Genomic DNA, 24,135 nt, shown 5'->3' with positions numbered 1-24,135 from the left:
CTCTCCAAATCGCTTCAAAGATGAGGCCCTTGCCAAAAGATTTCCTCCCTTTTCTCTCTCTCCCCTCCTTTTTTTCCGCCTTTTCTTGTTTCCCCCGAGTCGCCGTTGTCGCCGTCGCTCGGCGCCAGGAAAATCGCGAGCATCTGAACAGCAGCACACAATGTCGTGAAAAACACAAACAGGCTCTAGAGTTTTTACTTTCAGATGTCACTCCAATAGCACACATCTGCTCCGGGAACGCCGTGCATCTGCTCGGCGTTCCCGTCTCAGAGAGCCGGGAAGAGCGCTGATTGAACTGAAGACAGAAAACATCCTCATTATCGCGGGTGGCGAGCGAGCTGGGCTCCCCGACAACCCTTTAAATGCATTCACTCACTTAACTGCGGCCCACCGTTGAGGATACACACATGTACATGCATGTACACACACACACACACACACACACACACACACACACACACACTGCTTCAGTGCCAATCGCCTGTGTTTATAGAGGATGGTATTACACTGACATTGTATCGGTGCTCACTGAGATCCTGCCTGTCTGTACTGGATATTGTAGTCAGATCAAAAATGTATTTAAATGCCTGTTTTACCCTGTTGTCATTCATTCTGCCGTGATGGTGAAGGCATATTATAACTTCAGACACATTTTCTACACCCTATGTTACATTGAGCTTGATAGTCAGGATTTTAAAAACTTGGCATTGCAGTTTTTTTTCAATGCCCTTTTTAAATTTTGTGTTTTTACTACCTAAATAAAAGAAATACATTTTACATTTCAGTCACATTCTTTTCTTACTTTTTCACAGCATCACAGGATGTCATTCCTCTCGTCGGTGGCCATTTTGAATACATTCTCTTTGTCTTTTTTACTCGTTTACACTTTTGACACGTCGGTGACTTGTTTGTTTCTTCTACTTCATCTCCTCTATAGTCTGGTAAAGTGTATCCTCTACAGCCGACCTCTGACCAGACTATTCACTTGACCATTGAGGCGGGACGAGTGACTCTTTGCTCTTAAGTAGGGTGAATCTCTAGAGTCTCCTTTCGGGGGATGAATAATGTTCTGCTGGATTAATACTCATTTTGATGTAAATATCTTGCCGGCTGAAGCTTTAAAAGGCATCTGATGGACAGATGTATGTTCATGTTGGTGCTTCCAGGTAGTGTTGGGATGCCTGACCCGGAGCACGAGACACACTCTGTCTTGAGGTGATGTCAGCGTGGGGATACAAGCTGAGCAATCAGTCGCTTTGGAGGAAGATCTGGAGTGGCACTGAGGGCGGCCAATCAGATGTCATCACATGACTGCCTGTTAAATCCCACCAGCAACTTCTATCATGGAGAATCCTGCCTGGTCCATCACATAACAGGCCTCCGCAGTTGAAGGGAGCTGTGGCTTCTCACCCTCACCTACCGACGCACTGGTGATTAGTGGTAACTGTGGCAACCGTCGCTAGTGTCAGACTTTAATGGCCACATTTCCAGGCCCGTTGCCAGTGTGAAACAAAGCCTTTTCCTCGTCCTCCGCTAATAACTGCCCCTTCTCTGACTCAGTGTCACTCTTCAACAGATACGCCATCGGTCCACCATTCGGGAGTTTGTCTCTTTTGTTTTCTTCAACTTTGATTCCCTGACTATTTGGTGACCTCTCACCCCTGGATCCCAAACGTCTTGACATTCGATTCACAGCGTCGGGGCCTTTCTGGGCTGACAAAACGTCGACTACTTCCTCCACAACAACAATGTAAAAAATACATGAGATCTCTTTCACACACACTTCTCCTCAGGCAGAGGCCGATGAGGAAGGATTCAGGAGACGAGAGGTAGGGAGGGTAGAAGTGAGCAGGGACGTGTGCCAACACAGCCAGCGGGGGCTGAGTGTGTGTGAGCTGTATGAGCTGGCCTGGGGTCAGCGGGGGCGACGCTGTTCACCAGGTTAATAGCTTCAGACGCAGCAGTAGAGTGATAACAGGGCTGTGGGGAAGAGGAGGGAGGAGGGGAGAGACGAGTTGAGAGGAGGGTGGGATAAGGGAAGCAGACGAGGGTATAGTATCCCTTTCAGGTGCAGTGGGGGACCGGGGGTTAAGGGAGAGAGGGAAGGCAGTGGGGGATGGATAGAAGAAAAGAAAAAAGAAGATGGAGGGACTATGGCGAGAGATGGGAGGAGAGAGAAAAGGAAATGAATCGATACGTAATGACAGAGGTGAGGAGAGTAATAGAGGTAAAGAAGGGCAACTGATAAGGAAAGGAGGCTGAGGGAAGAGTCCAAGGAAGGAGTCTTATATCTGGAGGATCACATTAGTGACATAAGTGACTCAAGAGATACACAACCGAAGGTTTTACACATGTGATGCGTGGAGTTTGATAACAGGATGGAATCGCTTAGTGGAAAGAACACACACACACACACACACACACACACACACAGAGTGAAGTGCACATCAATTAAGAACACACAACACTAGATGTTATCGCCAATTAACTTGCAGGTTGAGTTCATGATGAACGGCTAACCATTGAAATCAAAGAAACACTCCAAGAGACACGCTGAAGAACAGCAGCATGTCTTATAGTATAGATAAGTCATTCACGTCAATGAGAAGTTACTCGGGGCGTGTGTGACGTTGGTGTGAATCCACTTTGCCCTCCTGCCACGGGGGGGGGGGGGAGAGTTGCGCAACACGTTTCCATCTCCATTGAAGTGCTTTGCGGATCCGCATTAATAATTCACCTTCACACCAGAAAGCACGGGGCCTTTTCTCGCGCTGGAACCCAGACGATGACACCACGTACGAGGCAGAAACATACAATGGAGGAGGCTCATCGTCGTCCCTTTTAGATCGTGTCCATCTTTGCCGCGGCGCTCGACATCGTGTGTTTGTGGTCGCTGTGCAGAGACGCACGACAACAGCTTCACGCTCACGCTTTGGAAGGTCCGGATGACTTTCTCCATGACGGCTGTTTGCGATCACACACACACACACACACACACACTGTTTGTCCTCACTTCTGGAAAGTAGGTGCCTTCCGATGTTTTCTGGCTCTGCCTCATTACAGTGGCAGACTGATGTCAGAATAACTTATGCATACGAGACCAACAGTGCGATGGGCAAATTAGGCTTAACCTTATTGCCTTAAAGAGCGTTCCACATCAAGAAGAGCGATCTTCTTCTTCTTTTAATGATACATTCAAATGTTTTTATGTAAATATCGTTCTATTTACATCTAAAGTGAGTCGAGCGAGTCCCCCCGGTAGACGATTCGTAGCGCAAGGTGAAGAAGACGGATGAGAATCGCAACCTCTGGATGGGTTAAATGATTAGATTCCTGCTCGGAGAACAACTGTGTGTGTGTGTGTGTGTGTGTCTCCCTGTCCGCGGCCTAATGACGCTGTCTGCAGAGAGCGGAACACGGGAGGGAATTAGTCGTCATTGCATATCAAAGGCTGAGCCATTAGAGACGTAGGGTAGGGTCCTCCTAATGAGAGGGGGGTACTGGTTGTGCTGGTGTGTGTGTGTGTGTGTGTGTGTAGTGTCGGGGTCACAGTGTGTGCATACTTAAGACTTAAGACGCACACCTTCAAACGCAGCCTGATTTCCCCCCTGCTTTTTGGGGGGGGTGGGGGGGTGATGATCGCCAATGCTCGTCAACATCCAGCATAAGAGAGACCCGCAGCATTAATATATACATGTGTAGATGAACACGGTGTTGCCAGGGCCCCTCTGGCAGGCCTCGCCGTGCCTCTTCAGTGTGGCGCGGCGTGGGCAGAGGTGCCAGCAGGATGCCAGGGCTTTGTGCTACATCAACGCCAGCCGCACGGCGCACACAGCGTGGCCCCCGGGGCCACGGGAACTCGCCCACCTACACCTTCCAGCCATCCACCCCGCCATCCCCCCCGACGTGTTCACCTCGTCCTCTCTTTGCTCTTTATTTCTCGGCGTAGCCGTGTGTGTACGTATGTGTGTGTGTGTGTGTGTGTGTGTGTCTGTGCGTTCATGTAGGCTGATTGGCGATGCCCTCTGTGCCATCTGCAGCAACCCCCACACCCACCTCCCACCCTTCCCACTCATCACAAGGGTGGGCTTAACCATCTGTGTGCCAGTGTGTTCCCACAGTGAGAAAATGGGGACTTTGGAGAGGGGGGGGGGAGATGGGGGGGGGGGGTCGCCACAACAGACATCAAACCAGGGGGGGGGGGAGATGGGGGGGGGGGGGTCGCCACAACAGACATCAAACCAAGCGGCACGCCGTTCTGTACATTGAAGTAAGAATGAATAATAGCTCGATAAGGTGATGTACAGCTTTGTGAGACTATTCTCCTTTAAAGCGACGCAAAGGATGATGCATGGGGCACATATACATATATATATAGATACATATATACATACACACACATGCATGTATATATTTATCATTTCGGCTCGAAGCTGCAGTCCAGTGGGAGAGCAATAATGCAGCAGCTGAACAAGTGTCAACAAATCCACGAGCTGCAGCCTTACGAGAAGCCAGCGGAGAGAGGCGGGGGTCAAGGAGGCGGCGCCGGGGTCGTGTTCCCGGTGCAGGTACCGGGGTACACGGAATACAGAGCGAGGCCGTATTTGGATTGGGGGTTTAGTTAACGTAAGCACGGGTTGTATTGTTGAGGGATTCATGGTTGCACAAACACACGCATATACACTACCGTTCAAAAGTTTGGAGTCACTTAGAAATGTCTTTATTTTTCAAAGAAAAGCACTGTTTTTTCAATAAAGATAACATTAATCAAAAATACACACTATACATTGTTAATGTGGTAAATGACTATTCTAGGTGGAAACGTCTGGTTTCTAATGAAATATCTCCATAGGTGTATAGAGGCCCATTTCCATCAACTATCACTCCAGTGTTCTAATGGTACATTGTGTTTGCTAATCGCCTTAGAAGACTAATGTCTGATTAGAAAACCCTTGTGCAATTATGTTAGCACAGCTGAAAACAGTTATGCTGGTGATATAAGCTATACAACTGGCCTTCCTTTGAGCTTGAAGTTTGAAGAACAAAATTAATACTTCAAATATTAATCATTATTTCTAACCTTGTCAATGTCTTGACTATATTTTCTATTCAATTTTCAATTCATTTGATAAATAAAAGTGAGTTTTCATGGAAGACACGAAATTGTCTGGATGACCCCAAACTTTTGAACGGTTGTGTATAAAAGAAATAAAAGTGAGAATCTTTCACAGCGATCCTGTGTGATTCAGCTCGGTTTTACGCCGTAGATTAAACAACCGGATTGTGACCACGCTTTTGCTGCGTTGCCAAGCAAGCAACTCTTGTGAGTTTAGTTTGTGGTAGGAACAACAACAAAAAGACCAACTTATTCCGCGACAGTAGAGATGTGATTTGGGAGATGTTGGTCTTCTACGTAGCTCACATTGATTGAATTTGCAGCCTATTAAATTATCTTTAACCAAATTATTTTTCAAAATAACTTTAGACTTTAGTCTGACCGAGATGACCAGCGTGCACCTTTGTGCCCACGCACGCTAATATGATTCCTGGGAATAGCCTGCAGGGCGCCAGCGAACCTTTCCACTGGGAGCCCGGATGCTACACCAACTCTCTGTTGGTCCAACTCTTTTATTGGTACAGCATGGTCTCTCTCTCTCTCTCTCTCTTTCTCTCTCTCCTTCCTCATTTGGCTTTTTACAATAACCAGCAGTCACACGCTTATGAGACCACACATTTTATTTATAATATCCACACCCACCTGACCCGTTGTGAGGCCCAACCCACTAAAATACCCCGAGGTGTCCGCCCTAGGTTTATAGCTTCAATTTTGAAAAGTGGACTTGCCTATATCTTTTGACTTTGAACTGTTAAGATAGCGACTTCATAAGTTGTCTAACATGTATGAGTTTAGTTTCATTGTTCTGAAAATTGCGATTGTGTCTCAACGTATTTTGACAGTTACAAAGTAGATGAAAAAAAAAAAAGATCTCTGTGAAAACCGTGTTTTTAGTGTCTGTTTCGGCCTGTTTTGTCATTATTCATTCGGTAATATTGAGTTGCAGATTTGCCGAACAGTACTCATCATCAGTTACTCCTCGGTTATCTTCCCTGTGACGACAAACACTTTAGGATATACGAATATCCACAATGCAGTGCAACGTGACCCGCTGTCACCAGCATATGATCCCCACGTGTCCTGGAGATGATGGAGATGAAAGATGAACGTCAATGACTTCCCTGTCCGGTCCACAAGACCTCATGGTCACAGCTCCAGGTTCTTTGGTAAAGTGTCAGTTTAAAACACACACATACACACACACACACACACAGCAGTGGAAACAGTCCAAACCCTGATGAACATGAAGCGTGTGACGTGTCCCCTCAAGGTGTAAAAGTGACCCAATCTCATACACAGGTGTAAAAAGACTCAAGTGATTAATTTTAACTTATTATTAAATATATTAAAAAGTAAAAACGTACAGAATAGGTCTCATACATGCAGGGACATTATTTAAAGCAGCTCCTTCTTGCCTGTGGCGATGGTTCATGCTCTTGGTTCAGACTGTGGATGTTGGTTTCATGAAACCAAAGTATAAATGTGATATAAATAGCTTCCATAAAGAGGTGGTGAGCTGTGGTTTGGTAATGACGGCGTGTGGGTGCGGGCTTTATGCTGCTAAACGGTGGCTGCTGGCCTGAAAGATGTAAGAGGAGGAAGCGGGCCACATCTGGAGTGGCCACGGGCCAACTGGCTGGTCGCCTTCAATCTCAAGAAGCACTGTTTTTTGTCAATTTCTTTTATTCCTTCTGTTTTTTTGTGTTCCTCCAAATCCGTAACTATTTTTCCCTCTTCTTAAGTAACCGTGTTCCTTTGGCAGCCTTCTTCATGTCTCAAGTCGCGCTCCTCCCACCATCGAACGCGCACGGCTGCACACGTACAGAAATACTACGAACGCCTCCACGCATGTCCCCGTGCACTACCTGGCCTTCTGTAAACTACACACACACACACACACACACACACACACACGTCTGTGGCTATTGTTCTTTATCACACATGGACCAGAAGATGAGAAGGAGATGAAAAAAAAACTAAATAGGACAAAAAAACTCTTAAGTGTCAAACCTCACACCCAGTCTGCGCGGCGATAAGATTAGATTTATTTCTCCAGCTGTGACATAGAAAATGGAAGTGGATTATTTTGTATATAAAAAATTCAAAAAAGAAATGACAGAATTAAATTAAAACTAGTAGGCGTTATTGTTAAGCAAGGAACAGAGGGGGCTTAAATATATAGGCTCAGCATAGCCCTCAGGCAGTGGATAGCACAATCTCCTCTCCTCTTGTTCTCACCAATGGACTTAAAACACACACACACACGCACACACGCACACACACACACACACACACACACACACACACACACACACACACACATATAAACAGCCTTCCAGGACCACAAAGCCTGTGTAGAAAATCAGAAAATCATTTCCTCTCTTTCTCCCTCTCCCTCTCTCTTTTCTTCTGTTCTCTCTGTCATCCCCCTCCTCCCTCAGAGCAAGTCCACAGGGGGCTGCCTGGGCGCATCAATCCCGGGTTGAGCTGGCTCCTTGACGTGGAGGAACACAAAGTGCAGAGATTTGGTGCATAAACATGTGTGCTCTTTAATAAAAAGAAGATATATATTTATATATTTATATATAATAAAAATACAGCAAGAGGGGAGCGGTGCCAAACCCCTCATTCAGCCTCAGACCGAAGGAGGCAGCATCCTGACAGCTTTGAGGTGGAGGGAGACTGGAGGGGGAGATGAAGAGGTAGAGAGAACATCAGCTCCTGGGGATAAGAACAAAGCTCAGGGAGGCTCGGAGTGATAATCCGCTGTGTTTTCATATTTAAAGATGTTTTGCTGTTCTCCATCTCTGTGATATAATGAGAGCGGGAGGAAACTTTTAGTTACTTATGTAGGGGGAGGGGGGACAGGGGGATTATTCATCTACTGTCCTTGTGAGCAGGGAAATCAAACACCTTTTCAAGTCGCCTCCATCTCCCCCCCCCCCCCCCGCCCGCCCACTCAGTACGTGCACAACATAATTTACCATGAATATCCAGATTAATGTAATTGTTCAGTAAAGGTTTGACTTTTGCGCTTATGAGCACTGACATCCACCTGAACCCAAGGATGACCTGATTAGAGTTTGGAGGTCAAAGGTCAAGGTGACTGTGATCTCACACCACCTTTTGGGGGTTTTTTTGCTCAAGAAATTATTTTAACAATTGCATGAGCACTTATATGCTGAGGAAGCAACTGCATGTCCACAGCCTGGCGGAGTAGCAGCAGGGGGGTGGGGCTTCGAGAAGGGTTAATTATGACAATTCTCCTCAAATCTCTCATAGGATAGTGATGAAGACATTTTTCGACCGACATTGGATGTAAACTGCAACTTGACCGGTCGGTGGAGGCATACGTACATGCGTGTGACCCGTTCTCCACCCTGAGCCAATTTAAAACTTTGTCCGTTGCTTTGTATCTGACCATGAGGCAGCGGTCCCGACGTGTGAAGGATGCAAGGTGTCGGGATGGAGACGCTGATCGCTGCGTCCCGAGCTACTTGATGTTCTGTGGTGAGACCAGGCTGCAATTTGTGATCATATTTCAGTAGTTTTACCATTGCAGCCTTGTGTGATAACACTTTAGCTGGCTTATCTAAAGCTTCGATATTTTATTTGAAAAATAAAATGTCAGCAATAATCCCTCATTCTACAGGAAAACCATACAAGTGAGTCAAGTCAATCAGGAAGTTGCTCTATTACCGTTTTCCGGATGTTTAGAGGGGCATGTTTAATAAGTACAACGCAGTAACGTATCGTAGTGAAGCCAAATACAAACAGGAAGTTCATACAGACATACTCTCCTTCTAGTTGTCCATCACTTTGGAGCTCCACTTTATTCCATCATTTCACTGGGACTTGTTCTCAGGCTTTCTGCTCATCTAATGATCATCTTAACTCTCAGATTCTTTATACATGTAAACCATGTTCTGTGGTCCTTCATTTCTGCTGCCATTGCTTTACAACTTCACCCTTCCATCACCACGATGTGCGTCTCAGACATTGTAGGGCTCCGTCCCTATAAATCCATCTGATCAGTGGGGTGAACACCAAAAGCTTCTTATCAATCGGAATTATCATTCTTATCATTTTCACTCGAGTCCTATTGTTGTTGTTGTTGTCCTTCCCGAGCCAGACATTGCTCCCATGGATCAATGTGGGGTCCATCGACCAAGTCCATGTCCGTCCCCTTCTGCCATTCGTCCTCACTGGTTGGAACCAAAAGGATCTTTTCCTCCAGAAATGTTCCCATCCTTCTTTTTAGTCAGTCGCGGCATTTAGCGTGCCATTAGTGTGTGAATGAGTGTGTGTGAGTTTGTGGGCTCATGAATGCACAATTTATTTTGTGTCTGTGTGCGTTTCCAAGATGTCCGGACGTTTTTTTGGGGGGTTGGGAGGTAAATCATCCACTTTGTATTTATCTTCCCAGGCTAGTGATTCATTAACCCTGCCGTGACACAGACTCCCTTTCATTCACTTGTGGCTTTGTCCGCTGCAGCCTGCTCGCTCGCTCACAACAACACCGAAGATTACGAATAAATAAGTGACACCAGAAACAATCCGCGTTCCCTCAGCTGTAATTAACTCACTTGATGTTTCCAAGGAAAGGAGAGGAGGGAGAGAGGAAGAAAAAAAATATATCTGGCTAATTAGTAATGAGTTAAGAGTTACACAAAGAGTGCATATCGTTCATTAATTTTCCCCCCGCAGACGTCGTCGGTTGGAAGACGACTGCTTTGTTTACAGGGCAGCTCGCGGAGGGGGAAAGGTACCGACACACACACACACACACACACACTGCAGTTCAGATCCAGTAACCTTGAGCAGCGGCCGAGAAAAACTCTCCGGGTAGGACGAATGCGCCGGCGGATTTTACCGATGTCAGTCGGGTGAGACGGGGACAATAAATTGCACTCTCCGAAAACAACCCATAGTTCAGTGAGGGATAGCGGCTCAGTCACACTCATACCTGGACATCCCAAAAGAGTGAATCAGGGTGCATTCTGTCCGCCCATTTGGATGTGCACCTTTCTCATGCCCAGGAGGTGGAACAGACTCCAGATAGACTGACAGCTGTGGGGTGGGGGGAGGGGAGACGGTGGGAAAAGATCTGCCGCTCAGTGTAAATGAACGCACACATGTCTCCATCCATGTCAGCGCGAGTCGGTTCAAGTACCACAGGTTAGAAGGGGTGTGTGTGTGTGTGTGTGTGGGTGGGGATGAGAGCGGCTGAGCCCCCCGCCTGCACCGACAGGGCCCTGGCAGCTAGAGATAGCGGCTGTATCTTAATGGCTTCTGCCGCCTGCCACTCAGCCTTCAGACGAGGTCCTCCGCCTGCACGCGTCCCCCGACGATGAAGCCACTTCACAGGGGCTCGTGCCTGTCCACGCCGGCCTTACCTCTCTCCCCCTCTCCCAGGAAAGATGAGAGAGGGAGAGAGAGAGAGAAGAAAAGATGCCCGGGGTATTGATATATGAGCTCACCCTGAGGCTGAGATGAGCTGCGAGCGAGAGACTATGCTCAATTCTAAATTGTTGATCATATTGTGCTTTTGAAAATACTCTCGTCGGGTGTTACCTGGAAAATGTTATCTGATACTGTGTCAAAAGAAAAAGGTAACAGTAAGATATTCCAACTTTTTTTTTTTTTAGAAACCCATTTTATCCCTCATAAGGCATTTTGTTTTTTTTGGGGCATTTGCCGACTGAAAGAAGGCGTAGCTTCAGACACCGGTCACGTTTTCCATCTGGCTTTCTTTCCACTGTTGTGTCTCGGTGTCACTAATGTATTAATGCTGGCACAACTCAGCGGCGCCGGGTGCCAGAGTTATAACTGTCAGGTTCTACTCAGTCCACTGTTCATCCCACTGGCAGATCATGCCGAAGGGGAGCAGCGTGGATTCTGAAGGATTCTGCGCAAAACAATGGATTGTGCTAAGTTTTAAAGTGTCGAGTCGTCAGTTTTGAGTCTCCCGAGAACATCCCCACAATCAGTTATTTCAGCAGGTGACCACGGGGACTTGTTGGCCGTTTCCAAGGTCAAGAATAGACCTCAGCCTTAGAGTTCTAGGGATGCTCAGAGTAACGGAGCATTTTGACATCATGAATGAGGTCAGTGTGTGCATAAGGCAATGACCACACGGCTAAAGTAGGGGAAACATTGTTGTGTCTGGGATAAAAGAAAAACTTGATCCGTGACCAAAAACTCTCACACACACACCCATCCGCACCTTGATATGCAGCTGTGTCTGTTGAACGCCGTGGAATCACTTTTCTTCTTTTTTTTGTCGCCCAAACGACTCGAAACTGCAGTTTAGGACATAAAGGACTCTCTCTACTGGGGTTGAACATCACCATTGGTCGGCAATCGTGCGCCGCAGCGACAAACAGTATCGGGCTGATTCCTCAGGTTCTGAATAATAAGTCAACATCCACCAGTCATCGCCGATCATTGTCGAACATTTTCAACCTCGCAGTGAATGACTATACGATTTGAAATTGCGTCGAAATTCCGGCCGCTCCGTCGCAGAATTTAGATTCACGGCGTCGCAGCAGTCTCGACCGCCCTGATTTAAATGTGAACTGTCGTTCTGTCGATGTGAACTCGCTCTCTTGGGTCCATAACTACTGATTTGGCACATTGTGTCCGATGTGTGTGTCCCCTAATTTGCATAATGTGTTGCGTGATACTTTGTGAACATGTGTGGCTTATGATGACATGTGAGACTATAAGTGTGTGTGTGTGTGTCTTCAGCCTTTGGGATTGTTTACTGCCGGTCTCTCTCTAACCCCTGCACATGGTCGGCCCCTAATGCACTACAGCTGTTAGGGTCCCGACACAGGGGCCTCCCATCAACGGTTTCATTGTAATGGACTGTGTGTGTGTGTGTGTGTGTGTGTGTGTGTGTGCCTGCGTGTACACACATGCTTTCTTCTCCGCAGGTTTTTTTTCCTGTGTTCCTGAATGACCGTGTGTTTCATCGAACTTGTGTGTGTGTGTGTTTTTTACCGTTCCTTCTGGGTATTTTTTTTGCTCCCGTCTCTCTCTGTCATAGCACGTTTTATCGTAGAGTGTGTGTGTGTGTGTGTGTGTGTGCGCGTGTGTGTGTTGCATATCCTGTCCTTATACTAGCAGCTTTGTGTCACCTCCCTCTCGTCCTACTAAAAACACAGCTTGTGTTGAAGACCCTACGTCTCACTCCACAGGCCCCTTTTGTTTCCAGCCCAGGTGAAACAGTTTCTTTTCACTCTCCTCTCCGAGCACAATGCACTCCGGTGGCCTTGTTCATTCATATTACTCAGCGACATGTTTTTATACTGCCGATGATGGCTGGCAGTGGCCGTGTCTGCTATATTATCCATATTTATCTATATACATACATGCAAACTTGTCACCTTTCGGTGAAATTCACCTTTTTGAACTCAAAATAGGTCATCCACGTGAATCGTGGAGATCCGAAGAGTTTTTTTGGGGGGGGGGGTCACCTGGCCCGCTGCCGTTGAGATTGCAGTGAGACGTGGAGAAAAGTGTGAAGTGGTGCTCTTCGCAATAAAACATCTTTGATGGGACGTGTCGTGTCTCGGCCAATCAGCGTTCAGATGTCCACAGCGTTTGGGGGTTCAGGTTAGCTTGAATGTTAGCCCGCTACATCTACTCCTGTCACGCTGCACGGTGTAGCGATGCTAACAAAGTACCGTACGGTAAACACGATGTGATTTAGCATATTTTTAGTATCGATACTTCATTAAGAGAGCGATCAGAGCGCACGCGCTGCTCCGTGTCGAGCTGTCTGCGCACACTGCGCTGCGCAGCTCACAGCGAGAGAAGTGGCGCAGCTTTAGAGACTTCGGCTTAAAAAATAAAAAGATGCCAGAAGTGAAATGTTTCAGTCTGTAAAGTTCTGTAACTCTCCAGCTGCTCATCCTGATGAACTGTGGATCATCTGGTCAGAGACTAACGGCCTCATAGTGTATAATCAATGCTATGATGGAACCATGTAGTTTCATTCATATCCTGCTGTATTAAGACTAATATTACTGTCATTTGTTAAGTTGAAAAAGTTGGTAAAAAGTGAACCATACAGATGTTTTATTTATTACTATTATAGATAAATATACCAGTCTCGTAATTATGGTACCATATTGTTTGTATGGTGTATTGAATTCTGGTATCGGGTATCATGATATTTATGGCAGGTATGTAATATGTATAGAAGTTATAATATGAGTATCGTGACAAACAGGTAGAGACAGAACAGATTCAGGGAGAAGTCCATGAGGACTGTTCAGGCAACAAAAAAGGAGTTGGTTCATGAATGACTTTAACCATATTATATATAATGACAATGTATATTTGTTATTACTATCATTATAGGGCTGAGTCAGAGCGGAGAACCTTTTGTTCTTAAACTGTTTATTATCATTATTTAGATTTGTGGTCAGAACAATAAAATGACTGTAGTTGTGGTTCTAAAAGCTTTGAGGCTTCAAACAACGTGGATGTGGTGTGGTGACAACAAAACAAAAAAAGTCACCTGCACCCCCCCCCCCCCGTTGTCACCTTTTTCACCCCTCATGAGTTTGCAGGTATGATTATAGTCAGGTCGGAATGAACCGCCTTAGTTTGCGGCAGTTCTGTTCAGTTCTGTTTTAGGACTAGGTTTTACAATCCCTGATTGATGGATTTGCACTTTTGCGGCAAAGTAATGTCTGACGGGAGAGCCGAACCCGTTGTGCGATGGTAATCATGGTAAACATCCATTGAACACATGACGGGGGGAAAGGCTCAGTCTCATTCTCTCAGCTGGCGTTTCAAGGGTTGTGCTTAGGTCAGCGCCGATTGATGCAAAGTCCGCCGCATAATGGCGAAATTTAGTTTCTATTATGCACAAATGAGGTCATCATTTGTTTTGCAGCTGTTTACAGGGTCAAGGAGAGATGCCGGGTCCAATCGGGTACCAATTTAGTTGGGGAATGCGATTCGATTTAGTCCTCCCAGAGTATTCTCTCCATTTGACTATGAATTCAATTAGGAAAGTAGAAAACTATAATGCCACTGATTGCTGTTGACATATTCATATTGCTGTCTTCTAGTGAGCAGTGGATGTGTGTGTGTGTGTGTACATAGTCCTATAAACTCTGTCTGATGAACGGTTGACACCAAGAAGTGTGGATGTATTTCTGAGAGAGTTAGAGGGATAGAGAGAGTTAAGAATGAGAGGTAGAACGTTTTAGAGTTAGAGGAGGTTAGAAACAGAGAGAGTTTTAGTGTTAGAGAGAGTTAGAAAGAGAGTTAGAGTGAGTGAGAGTTTTAGAGTTAGAGAGAGAGAGTTAGATGGAGAGTTTTAGAGTGAGAGAGAGAGTTAGACAGTTTTAGATTGAGAGTATTGGAGAGTTAGAGAGAGTGAGAGTTTTAGAGTGAGAGATCAAAGGTTTTAGAGTTAAAGAGAGAGTTAGACAGAGCATTTTAGAGTGAGAGAAAGAGTTAGAAAGAGAGCTTGAGAGAGAGTTTCAAAGAAAGAGGTAAAGAGCATTTTAGAGTGAGAGATAGTTTTAGAGTGAGAGAGAGTTTTAGAGTGACAGAGAGTTAGAAAGAGAGGTAGAGAGAGTTTCAGAGAAAGAGAGATAGTTACAGAGAGCATTTTGGAGTTAGAGAGAGAGAGTTTTAGATTTAGACAGAGATAGTTTAGATTGAGTGAGAGAGAGAAAGAGAGATGTTTTCCCACCTTAACAATCAGATGTTGATACTGTTCCACTACCTGTTGCTTTCTCAGGTATCAAACACACACAGCACGCTCAATGGTCCAACAATATAAACGTACGTCTCCATCCTCTCAACCATCTATACTCTGTGAGGATTGGCAGGTCTGTGAACGGTGAAGACAACAAATGCCAGATGACAGATATAATGTCCTCAGAAACAACAACTGGCGCTGATAACGTCTGATTGATGGCCCGGGGGAGAGTTCATTTCCATGGGATGATGTGTTCGAGGACCTCTACGCTAAACTAAAAGTCCTGAAAGCGCTAAAGGACAAAATGACAATTACCCATCTGTGAACGAGGATAGTGTGATTCACCGGAAAGCTCCGGAACAATCACTAAATATATGGTGGGATGGTTTTGTCCACGAAAAGTTTCTAATTTAGTAAATACTTCTAAACACTGTACTTGTGTATATATTCATGCTGTTTGTGTCTGTGTGTGTGGGCGTGTGACACCATACAGTAGGTGTGTGTGCTTGTCGACAGTAGGTGCAGCGACAGCGGCTCGATTTCTCTCCTCCTTCCCCTAAATGTGTGTATGTGTTTTCGTGTGTGCGTGTCTGAGTCTGAGTGTGTGTCTTAAAGTATCACAGAAGTGGCAGTCTGTCAGCTCTGCTTCTCTCTGCGCTCTCGGAACAATAGCTGGAGTGGCCGTACGTGTGACACGTAGACCACACACCCCTAATAGTGACTGACAGCACAATGGACGACACGCATGCACTCTCTCTAAAACACACAAACACGCACACACACACACACACACACACAGAGCCTGTACTGTACGTACACCTGAGGACACAATGTGAGCGTGTGATTGGTGAGCGTATCAGCCACTGTGTGTGTGTGTGTGTTTGCCCATGCATGTGAGATGCAACATTCATTTATTTTTAAATATAGCAGAAAGGCTGGTCCTCACTTCCAATGTGAATTTACTCAGTCCTCAGTCCAATGCCCATACGGGGATGTGTGTGTGTGTGTGTGTGTGTGTGTGTGTGTGTGTGTGTGTGTGTGTGTGTGTGTTTGTGTGTGTGTGCTTGCCCATGCATGTGAGATTGGGCATATGTTCTGTTGGAAGTGTTCAGCTGTCCTTTCGTAAAAAAACGTTTCCAACGTCGCAGAATCAAATGTCTGCCTCTCACTGTAACAAAGGGACAGAAAGAGAATTTTATGTTAAAACATTCAAATTGCATCTTGTCCATCTTTATTTATTTTTTTACGGTGGCCATGGAGAAGAAGGACAAAAGAAGATCCTCGTTGCCCGGATGATGTGCATCGCACCTGAATGCCTCGTCCTTGTCATTGTTCTGCATTAATACTGAAAGGCATAGAAACAAAATTCATATGAACATTCTATTCAAACTCTTAGCCACGCGTATTAGAATAAGTGCATTTAAAGACACGAGTGGGTAGAAAATGAATTTCTATTGGCTAACAATGAGGCCTTTTTAATAGCCAGTAGGTTTTTCTATATTTCTTTCAACGTTATTTTCCCGATCATAACGACAATCGCGGTAATAACACGTCGACGCACACATAGAAATGTGTTTAACCCCTCAGGACGAGTTAACCAATTCAGCGCGAGTGAGCGCAAAGCATTTCAAATATGTGGTAACGTGCGGCCCTACTGTACGTCGGGCTGCAACACTGCGTCCATAGTGCTTCAGTCATACAATAACTGCTTTTTTTATTATTTTTTTATGTGTGATGGCCGTCGCCCCGATCATTTGAGATAAATATCCATCCGTATTTTTTTAATTTTATATATATATTTATTTATTTGGATTTTACAAATAAACAAGACAGGACTTTAAGGATACAATACAAAGGGAAAGGAGAAATAAAAAGGTAAAGAACAACAAAATTATTAGAAAAAACACAACAAATACCACATTGCCACATTTACACTCTGACATAAGTAAATCTTTAAGGTTACATCATCCATCCGTATTTTAATGCAGGGTTCATGCCGGTTCAGAGAAATACACACAGCCGTTTTCATGATTACGTCTCGAAAAGGTGACTTTAAGAAGGACAAAATAAGAGGCGATAACGTGAGGAGGTATTAAACCTCGTTAGTGTGAACATCCAATGAGAGAATCATCTTGCTGTAGCAAGAAACTACAATAATGACCAATGCAACAAAAGTACACATTCTTCTTCTAATAGATCCACCAAGACGTTTGTGGCCCAATAAGAGCGATTAAAATGACAACAACAGTCTTAAAAGCTGCTGTGCGTGTGCACGTGTTCCACATAGTTCACTGTGGTTCACCTCCTATTGATTCATACCCTGCCTGTTGCTTAATGAAGGATATGTACCGGCTTGCTGTGGTCTTATCACCCTGAATTGTGTCTGCATGATCTCTGACTGTTGAGTGTGTGTGAAAACCACGGGTGTGTGTGTGTGTGTGTGTGTGTGTGTGTGTGTGTGGGGAAGAGATGGACTTGAGGAAGGGGTAGCACTGCTGTGCACTCGGAGTGATGAGCCCTATGGTCAAATAGCCCCTCCCCTTTGCTTACACACACACACAAACACACACTGAGTGAGCGACAGATGAACAGGCTCTGCTGCTGGCCCTTTAAGAGCTGAGCCTAGATCTCACAGCTTACAGCGAGGGAGGGAGAAGAGGAGGGACAGAGGCAGTGAGTGAGAGAGAGAGAGAGAGAGAGTGAGGGAGGGTGTAAGGTTGAAAGTGTGTGAGTAGAGAGACAGAGAGGAACACACAGAGAGAGAGAGCGAGAGAGAGAGAGAGAGAATAGGCAGTGTGTGTGAGAGAGGTTGAAGGATCACTTTTATCCCGTCTTGTTTTTGGAGACTTACCTTGTTCATCTGAGCATTGTGGGACTGTTTTATGTTGTTGTTGACAAGAGTGACGGACCCTCACTCCAGCATGCTCACTGAGCCTGAGCTACCTCAGGAGTGTAACAGGTACGTGACGCTTTCTCACACACACACACGCACGCACACACACACACACACGCAGCACAAAAAACATACACATGTTCACGTAGGGAATGACAGAGAGAGAGGACAGAGAGTAGAGAGGCATGTGTGTGGAGAGAAGACTCAGTCTCTCCTCTGTGTGAGTGTGTTTTTGTGTGTGTGTGTGTGTGTGTGAAACATGTGAAATGTCTCAGCGAGTCGGCTGAGTTTGAGGCTGGGGAGTGTGTGCGTGTGTGACAGAGGCAGAGACAGAAGGATAGTTGATGATTGACTCCTATTCTTTTGGAAAAGATACCATACGCATTACATAAACGTGTGTGTGTGTGTTTGTGTGTGTGTGCGTGTGTTTCATATGTTGTTTTTTTCTTCCCCCAGAAGTAACACAATCGTCCCACTTTACCTCCTCTGTCCCACCTCCCTGACGAGAGTTGTGTTCATTCAATTCAATACCTCCATAGACAAACGGTGTGTGTGTGAGAGTGTGTGTGTGAGCGTGTGTGTGAAGAGAGAAAAGAGAGGCACTTTTCAAAGAGTTTGTTTCAAAGTCAGGATGTAAGATCCCCCTCTCATCTCCACTTCTCACCACAACTTGTGTTTACTTCTGCTTTCCCCTATCAGCTCTTTAAACGTCTCCGTGTGCGAGCAGCATTCAACAAGTCACAATTATGTAAAGAAATGTCTTTATTTCTAGACCCTCGGAAAACAAAACCCCAAATGAAAGACTTCTCCAATCCCAATTGGAGATGCTTACACCCTCCTGCTCAGCGGCGTCTTTTGAAATTGACTTATTTTGCAATTTATTTTTTCCACTTAATCCAAATTCAATACATGCAAACCCACAGTAATCCTATTGTCAATCTCCATGGTGGTGTGTGTGTGTTGTTGTTGTTGTGGTGGTGGTGTTTTTGTCTTCTTCTTGCCTCATGCTCATGTTAATCTCAGCGTGGCCCTCTGATGTCGGTGCGGGCCTGCTGCGTGTCGGGGTGCTAACCCTTTGCCCTCTCGCCGACACTGTCAACACAAGTGGCTTTTGCCGGTGGAATAATGGCCGTTTGATGCTAATGCTGCGAGAGACAGATTATGTTATAATACCCGACGTTTTAATAACGAACACACAGACACTTCCCGTGCGCGCCTCTCTCTGCCGTCTCCTGCTTGACTTTTTATTGCGTTAAAGTAGCGCTCTGGCCCCAGATGAAACTAATCTTTTGTTCCCGAGATAAACTGGGGTTGCTGGTGGGGTGTTCAGGGGCCGCCTTTTGAATTAAGAACACATTTAGACGTAGAATAAAAACGACAAACATGTTTTTAATAAACCGTTCAATCCGGCAAAGTGGTTAAGGAGAAGAAAAAAAAGATAACAACAGCTTGTAGGAATTAATAAATTTAAAGGATTACACCCAAAAGCAGAATGTATGGAGATAAATGCAGGGATTACAATGATTTAGGAGGAGAGTGCTTAAAACTCCTGCTTTCCAGTAATGCACTCCATCACTGGCTCTGGCCGTGTGTGTGTGTGTATGTGTGTGAACAAGAGAGGGGTATCTTCCTTTTCCGTGCGCGTGCGCGTGTGTGTGTGTGTGTGTGTCGAGCACTAGTCTCTCTGCGGAGTGTGTGTGAGTCGCCAGTGTGTGTGCTCTCCAGCCTCGGTGGTCGCGATGCTTTCGGTTCCTGCGTTTCTGTAAGTCTCCGCTCGCCTCCTTCACCCCGTGCTTTTCTTTCTCATCCTGCCGCCCTCTCTCACTTCATCCTCTCCTTCTACTTCCACTTGTTTCCACTTTTTCTTTCTCTCCTCCTCCTTCTTCTTTTCATCTTTCCCTTATTTGCATTATTGTCCCCCAAAAATTCCGCGGGGTTTTAAATTGGAAATAGCCGAGGAAGATGAGTTTGTGTGAGTTCTTCAGAGAGGTTGTGTCTAAACAGAGGTGAGACGTCACAAGTGACCCGTTCATGTTTCCTGCATGTGAGTTACCCTTTGAAGTAACTCACACATATGTATTTAAAATTCTCTTTTTTTTTCAAGCCAACAAAAAGTCTTGTGTTTTTAAAAATATTTCTAGCTGTTTGAAACTCACCTCCTGCTTTGCCACAGCGTCAACATTAGTTATAACATTTCAACGTTTATATTTTATATTACAATTATGTCTTTTTATGGTTCCAACCGTTCTTATGCTTTCTACGAGCGAGCGGACGGACGCAGTTTCTCAATTTTACAGCCGGACCTGAAAAATACTGGAAGCAGATTTGCCTTTGCTAACACGGCCTCATCTGTTCGCTCAAACAGAAACAGAAAAAAACACATACACACACACAGAAAAGGAAGCCAAAGCAACTAAAGCTCAGTCGAGAGACTTCAGAGGGAGATGGAGGATGGAGAGAGACGAAGGGGGCGATGCGGTCAAAGTGACACATTCCTCCCCGATGAGAAGGAGCAGGAGAAGGAGCAGGGTTACAGGGAAGTGCCAGAGATTAAGAGGGGGTGGGCGGTGGGGGTGTTGAGGAGGGGAGGAGAGGAAGAGGTCTCTGTCGTTGTGGTGTTAAGGCAGTGGTGGATTTTCACACCCCTCCATTTGTCCCCCTGGTTTATTGGGGTGTCTTTGTGTGTGTGTGTGCGTTTTGTGTGTGTGTGTTTGCGTGCGTGCCACTGGTTGTGTCAACACTTTGAGCGGTTTTAAGCAGGACCCGCTCACATCCAATCTGACGTTACTCGCACTCAGCACTGAGCACGGTGTCAGCAGGCTGAAGGATTTCATCTGATTCCTCTGAGTCAGAACGCTTTTTATTTTATTACTATTCGTGAATCAGATTTATATTTCCACAGCGGTGGGAAGTAAATAAGTACATTAAGTCAAGTACGGCACTTTAGTTTGATTTTAAATGTATTTAGTTTTGTCGTTTTTCCACCCACTGCTCGACTAAATATTGCATTTGTTTACTTTTACAAAGATAATACTGCAATTGTTACTTTAAAGATTTTAAATGCAAAGCAATTTTTCAAGTTTCCAATTATGAAGTATCAATTTAGATCAAAGCACTCATCAATATTAAAGTATTTAAAATGTGCTCTACATGAATCACCGAAAACAGTAATATGACACTTACACTTTAACGCACACGTGATTATTATAAATTATTATAATAATAACTCATTCTGCATGAGGAACACCTTTCATTTTAAAACGTTGATTATATATATTATATGTGCTGAAGACATTTCAAAGCCGGAGTTTGACTTTTTACAATGTGCTTAATCTCTTTTATTTGTATTTATTTGAATAATCATTGAGTTTTTATTTTGGGAGTCATGGCAGTTTTATTTTTCCTAAGAGAACGAAACGTGTTGCTCCTGATGATAAAATCTTGTTTCCAATTGAAGTGAGCAGTGTGAGTGTCTCTGTACCTCATTTAAAAGGGCCAGATTAAAGTGGTGTGTGTGTTTGAGGACAGGGAGTGTGTGTGTACGTGTGCGTCTTTGTATGTGTGTGTGTGTGTGTGTGTGTGTGTGAGAGAGAGAGAGAGAGAGAGAGAGAGAGGGAGGAAGCTAGTAGAGTAATTGAGTGGAGTGTCCGTGCTTTGCAAACTAATGCTCCATTCTGCCCCTCTCTTCCCCTGTGGCCCTGTCCCGGCCTCCCTTTCTCTCCCTCCCTCTCTCTCTCCCTCCCTCTCTCTCCCTCCACCACCACCACCTCGGACTGGGGGCCATTGTCTGGGCCATATTGTCTGTCCCCAGAGAGCCTTGATAACCGTGTCTCCATCCACGGAGCGAGGGGGGGGCATAGAGAAAGAAAGGGAAAGAAAGAACGACAGACAGAAAAATACCAGAGGAGAATGCTAAAGCCTCCCCCCCCCCCCTCCACTTCCTCCCCTCTCTCAGCACACTCCCACCCTCCCCCTTCGCCCCTGCGACTCTCTCCCACCGCGGTGCGATCAGCTGAACCTCTCTGATAGCCAATGGAAGAAAGGGAGGGGGGGGGGGATTTGGCTGAATTTGTTGTTGTTGTTTATGGATGGGGGAGGAGGAGCGGGTGTGTACGGGATGAAGGGGTGAGGGCGATGGAGTCTTAGACGGGACGGACTGGGAAAGGGAGAGTGTGTCTGCGGCGGTGGAAAAAACGCAGACAGAGGTGTCCCTCCAGGCTCGCTCGAGTCTGGTCGTATGACATGAGGTCACAGGGTAGGGGTCAAAGGTCAGGTGGAGGGATTGCATCGTCAACAGAGTAGGAAAACTCCAGCGGCGTGTGTGTGTGTGTGTGTGTGTGTGTGTATATATCCAGGATTCACACTTCACAACCATCCATCAATTTAGGTATCTTTGTTTTACACTAATCTCACTCTGTCTTTTCTCTCATAAACACACACACACACACACACACACACACAGACTCACACCATTTACCATCCGCCCCAATCTACAAAAGGAGACTGTGTTAGAGGCTTGGAGCTCCATTCCAGTGTGCCACAATGAAACCTCTGTCTTTCCAGGTAGAGAGAGAGAGAGAGAGAGAGAGAGAGAGAGAGAGAGAGAGAGAGAGAGAGAGAGAGAGAGAGAGAGAGAGAGACAAGGCAAGGCCCGGGGGTGGCAGAGGAAAAAGGAGGAGACCATTTGAGCCGAGGTGGGAGAGTTTCAAAGTGCAGGGCGAAAAACGGAGGCCAGCTGGGAGTGTGTGTGTGTGTGTGTGTGTGTGTGTGTGTGTGTGTGTGTGTGTGTGTGTGTGTGTGTGTGTGTGTGTGTGTGTGTGTGTGTGTGTGTGTGTGTGTGTGTGTGTGTGTGTGTGTGTGTGTGTGTGTGTGTGTGTGTGTGGTTTACAGGGGCAGGCCAAGTCACTGACAGTGAGACAAATGTTGTGACTCCGTTATGGATTGCTTAACAAATAGCGTCCTGGCGCAACAATGGAAAAACACTGTCCCTCGCTCAATAAACATTATGCAGCGTCTCCCCCTCGCAAAACACCGGGGGAGCGGGGCCGCCGTCCACCGGATGCACTTCTCCTCTCTCCATCTGTCTCGCTTCAACCTCCCCCTCTCCCACCTCCCCCTCCTCTCTCTCCCACTGCCCTTCTGCCTCTCTCCTCCCTTCTTCTACGGCGACACTCCGGATTTTCCCACGAGCCGTTTTCAGTAAAACCGATGACGACAAAGCCCCCGAAAGTTTATAGATGGACGGACGAGCAAAGCAAACTTTCTTCCCTCTTCCTCCCTCCCTCCCTCCCTCCCTCCCTCCATCACTTATCCTTTCTGTCGTTCAAAAATGTCAGCGGCGATCACGTCGTCTGGTGACTCAGTGTAAAGACATAACATCTTTTAAAAGAAGGGAAAAATAGCCGAAAACATGACAAGGAAAGTATGCGCAGCGATGCCTTGCTGGTGACTAAAGCTCTGGATGGAGAGAGAGAGAGGGAGAGAGAAAGAGGGAGAGAAAGAGGGAGAGAGGGAGTTAGCCCACATCTTTTGCGTCCACTCCCCATTTGCTTTCTTTACACACACACACACAACACATGAATGTCTTTCCAGTGTGTGTCTGTGTGTGTGTGTGTGTGATTAACAGCGGTGACATTAGGTTGTGTGTTATTGCCTTTTGTGGTGAAAATGGACAGGAAACAGGGTTTGGGCTGTTAGGGCACCTCACAGAGGATGCCTTGTGTGCGTGATGCTGAGTGTGTGTCTGCGCCTTTTTGTGTGTGTGTGTGTGTCAGGGTGGGTCTGTGTGTACATGACTGTGTGGTTATTCTACAGGCAGGAGCTGTGTTCACATTCTCTGAGCGCACACCGTTTACAGTGGGGAAAGTCATCAGGGAAAAGCCAGCGTTCAGCAGGCGGAACGTGTTCGCTTTACGGCGGTGCGGTCACACTTCAGGTCCAGACATCTTATAAAAACAGAGGCTTGCACTTTCTTTATTTTTGGGCGGGGGGACACACTGAGGGAAAAGGTACCATTATTGTGCACCTCTTCCAGGGCTTCCCTCTCTCCGCCTGTCCCCCTCCATCTCAGCCTTTCCTCTGCGTTGCCGCCCCGCTCTTCCCACTGTTCAAAAGGACAGCCTATAAATAGATATTAGGCAATATCCTTAAGAGTCTGCACAGGGGGGGAAGAGGGGGAGGGAGGGAGGGAGGGAGGGGAGTGATGGAGCGACATTCTTACAAACAGCTGATTGTGTAAAGAGGGAACAGTGAGTAAGACAACACCGGAGAGAGGGAGAGAGTGAAAGAGCAGGAGGACGGAGCGCGATGTTAAAATAAGTTCAAGAGAGTGTGACGGAGGGATGGAGACGGAAAGAGACGGAGTTTTGAAAGCTGATACAAGGAAATGTAGCAAGA

At 46.0% G+C, this 24,135-nt stretch overlaps 1 protein-coding gene across 22 annotated transcripts in view; it reads left to right on the top strand.

Annotated features, from left to right (window-relative positions):
* The window catches only part of sox5 (SRY-box transcription factor 5), a 225,593-nt gene that overhangs the window by 124,270 nt on the left and 77,188 nt on the right, over positions 1-24,135 (top strand). For 6 of the 22 annotated variants that reach the window (XM_056424361.1, XM_056424343.1, XM_056424342.1 and 3 more), the window contains exon 1: positions 17,640-17,805. The exons of 9 other annotated variants lie outside the window; for them this stretch is intronic. In XM_056424361.1, the coding sequence (XP_056280336.1) occupies positions 17,729-17,805 (77 nt within the window). In that variant the 5' untranslated portion in view covers positions 17,640-17,728. Of the gene's footprint in view, positions 1-9,682; positions 9,882-17,638; positions 17,806-19,470; positions 19,502-24,135 lie in introns of those variants that run through there. 7 more of the 22 variants (XM_056424358.1, XM_056424362.1, XM_056424360.1 and 4 more) reach the window with 4 other exon arrangements.

Source organism: Pseudoliparis swirei, chromosome 10 (assembly GCF_029220125.1).
Source record: "Pseudoliparis swirei isolate HS2019 ecotype Mariana Trench chromosome 10, NWPU_hadal_v1, whole genome shotgun sequence".
In the NCBI taxonomy this organism is placed as follows: domain Eukaryota; kingdom Metazoa; phylum Chordata; class Actinopteri; order Perciformes; family Liparidae; genus Pseudoliparis; species Pseudoliparis swirei.
Note: the sequence above shows the minus strand (reverse complement) of the source record. Positions and strands in the feature narration are given on the sequence as shown.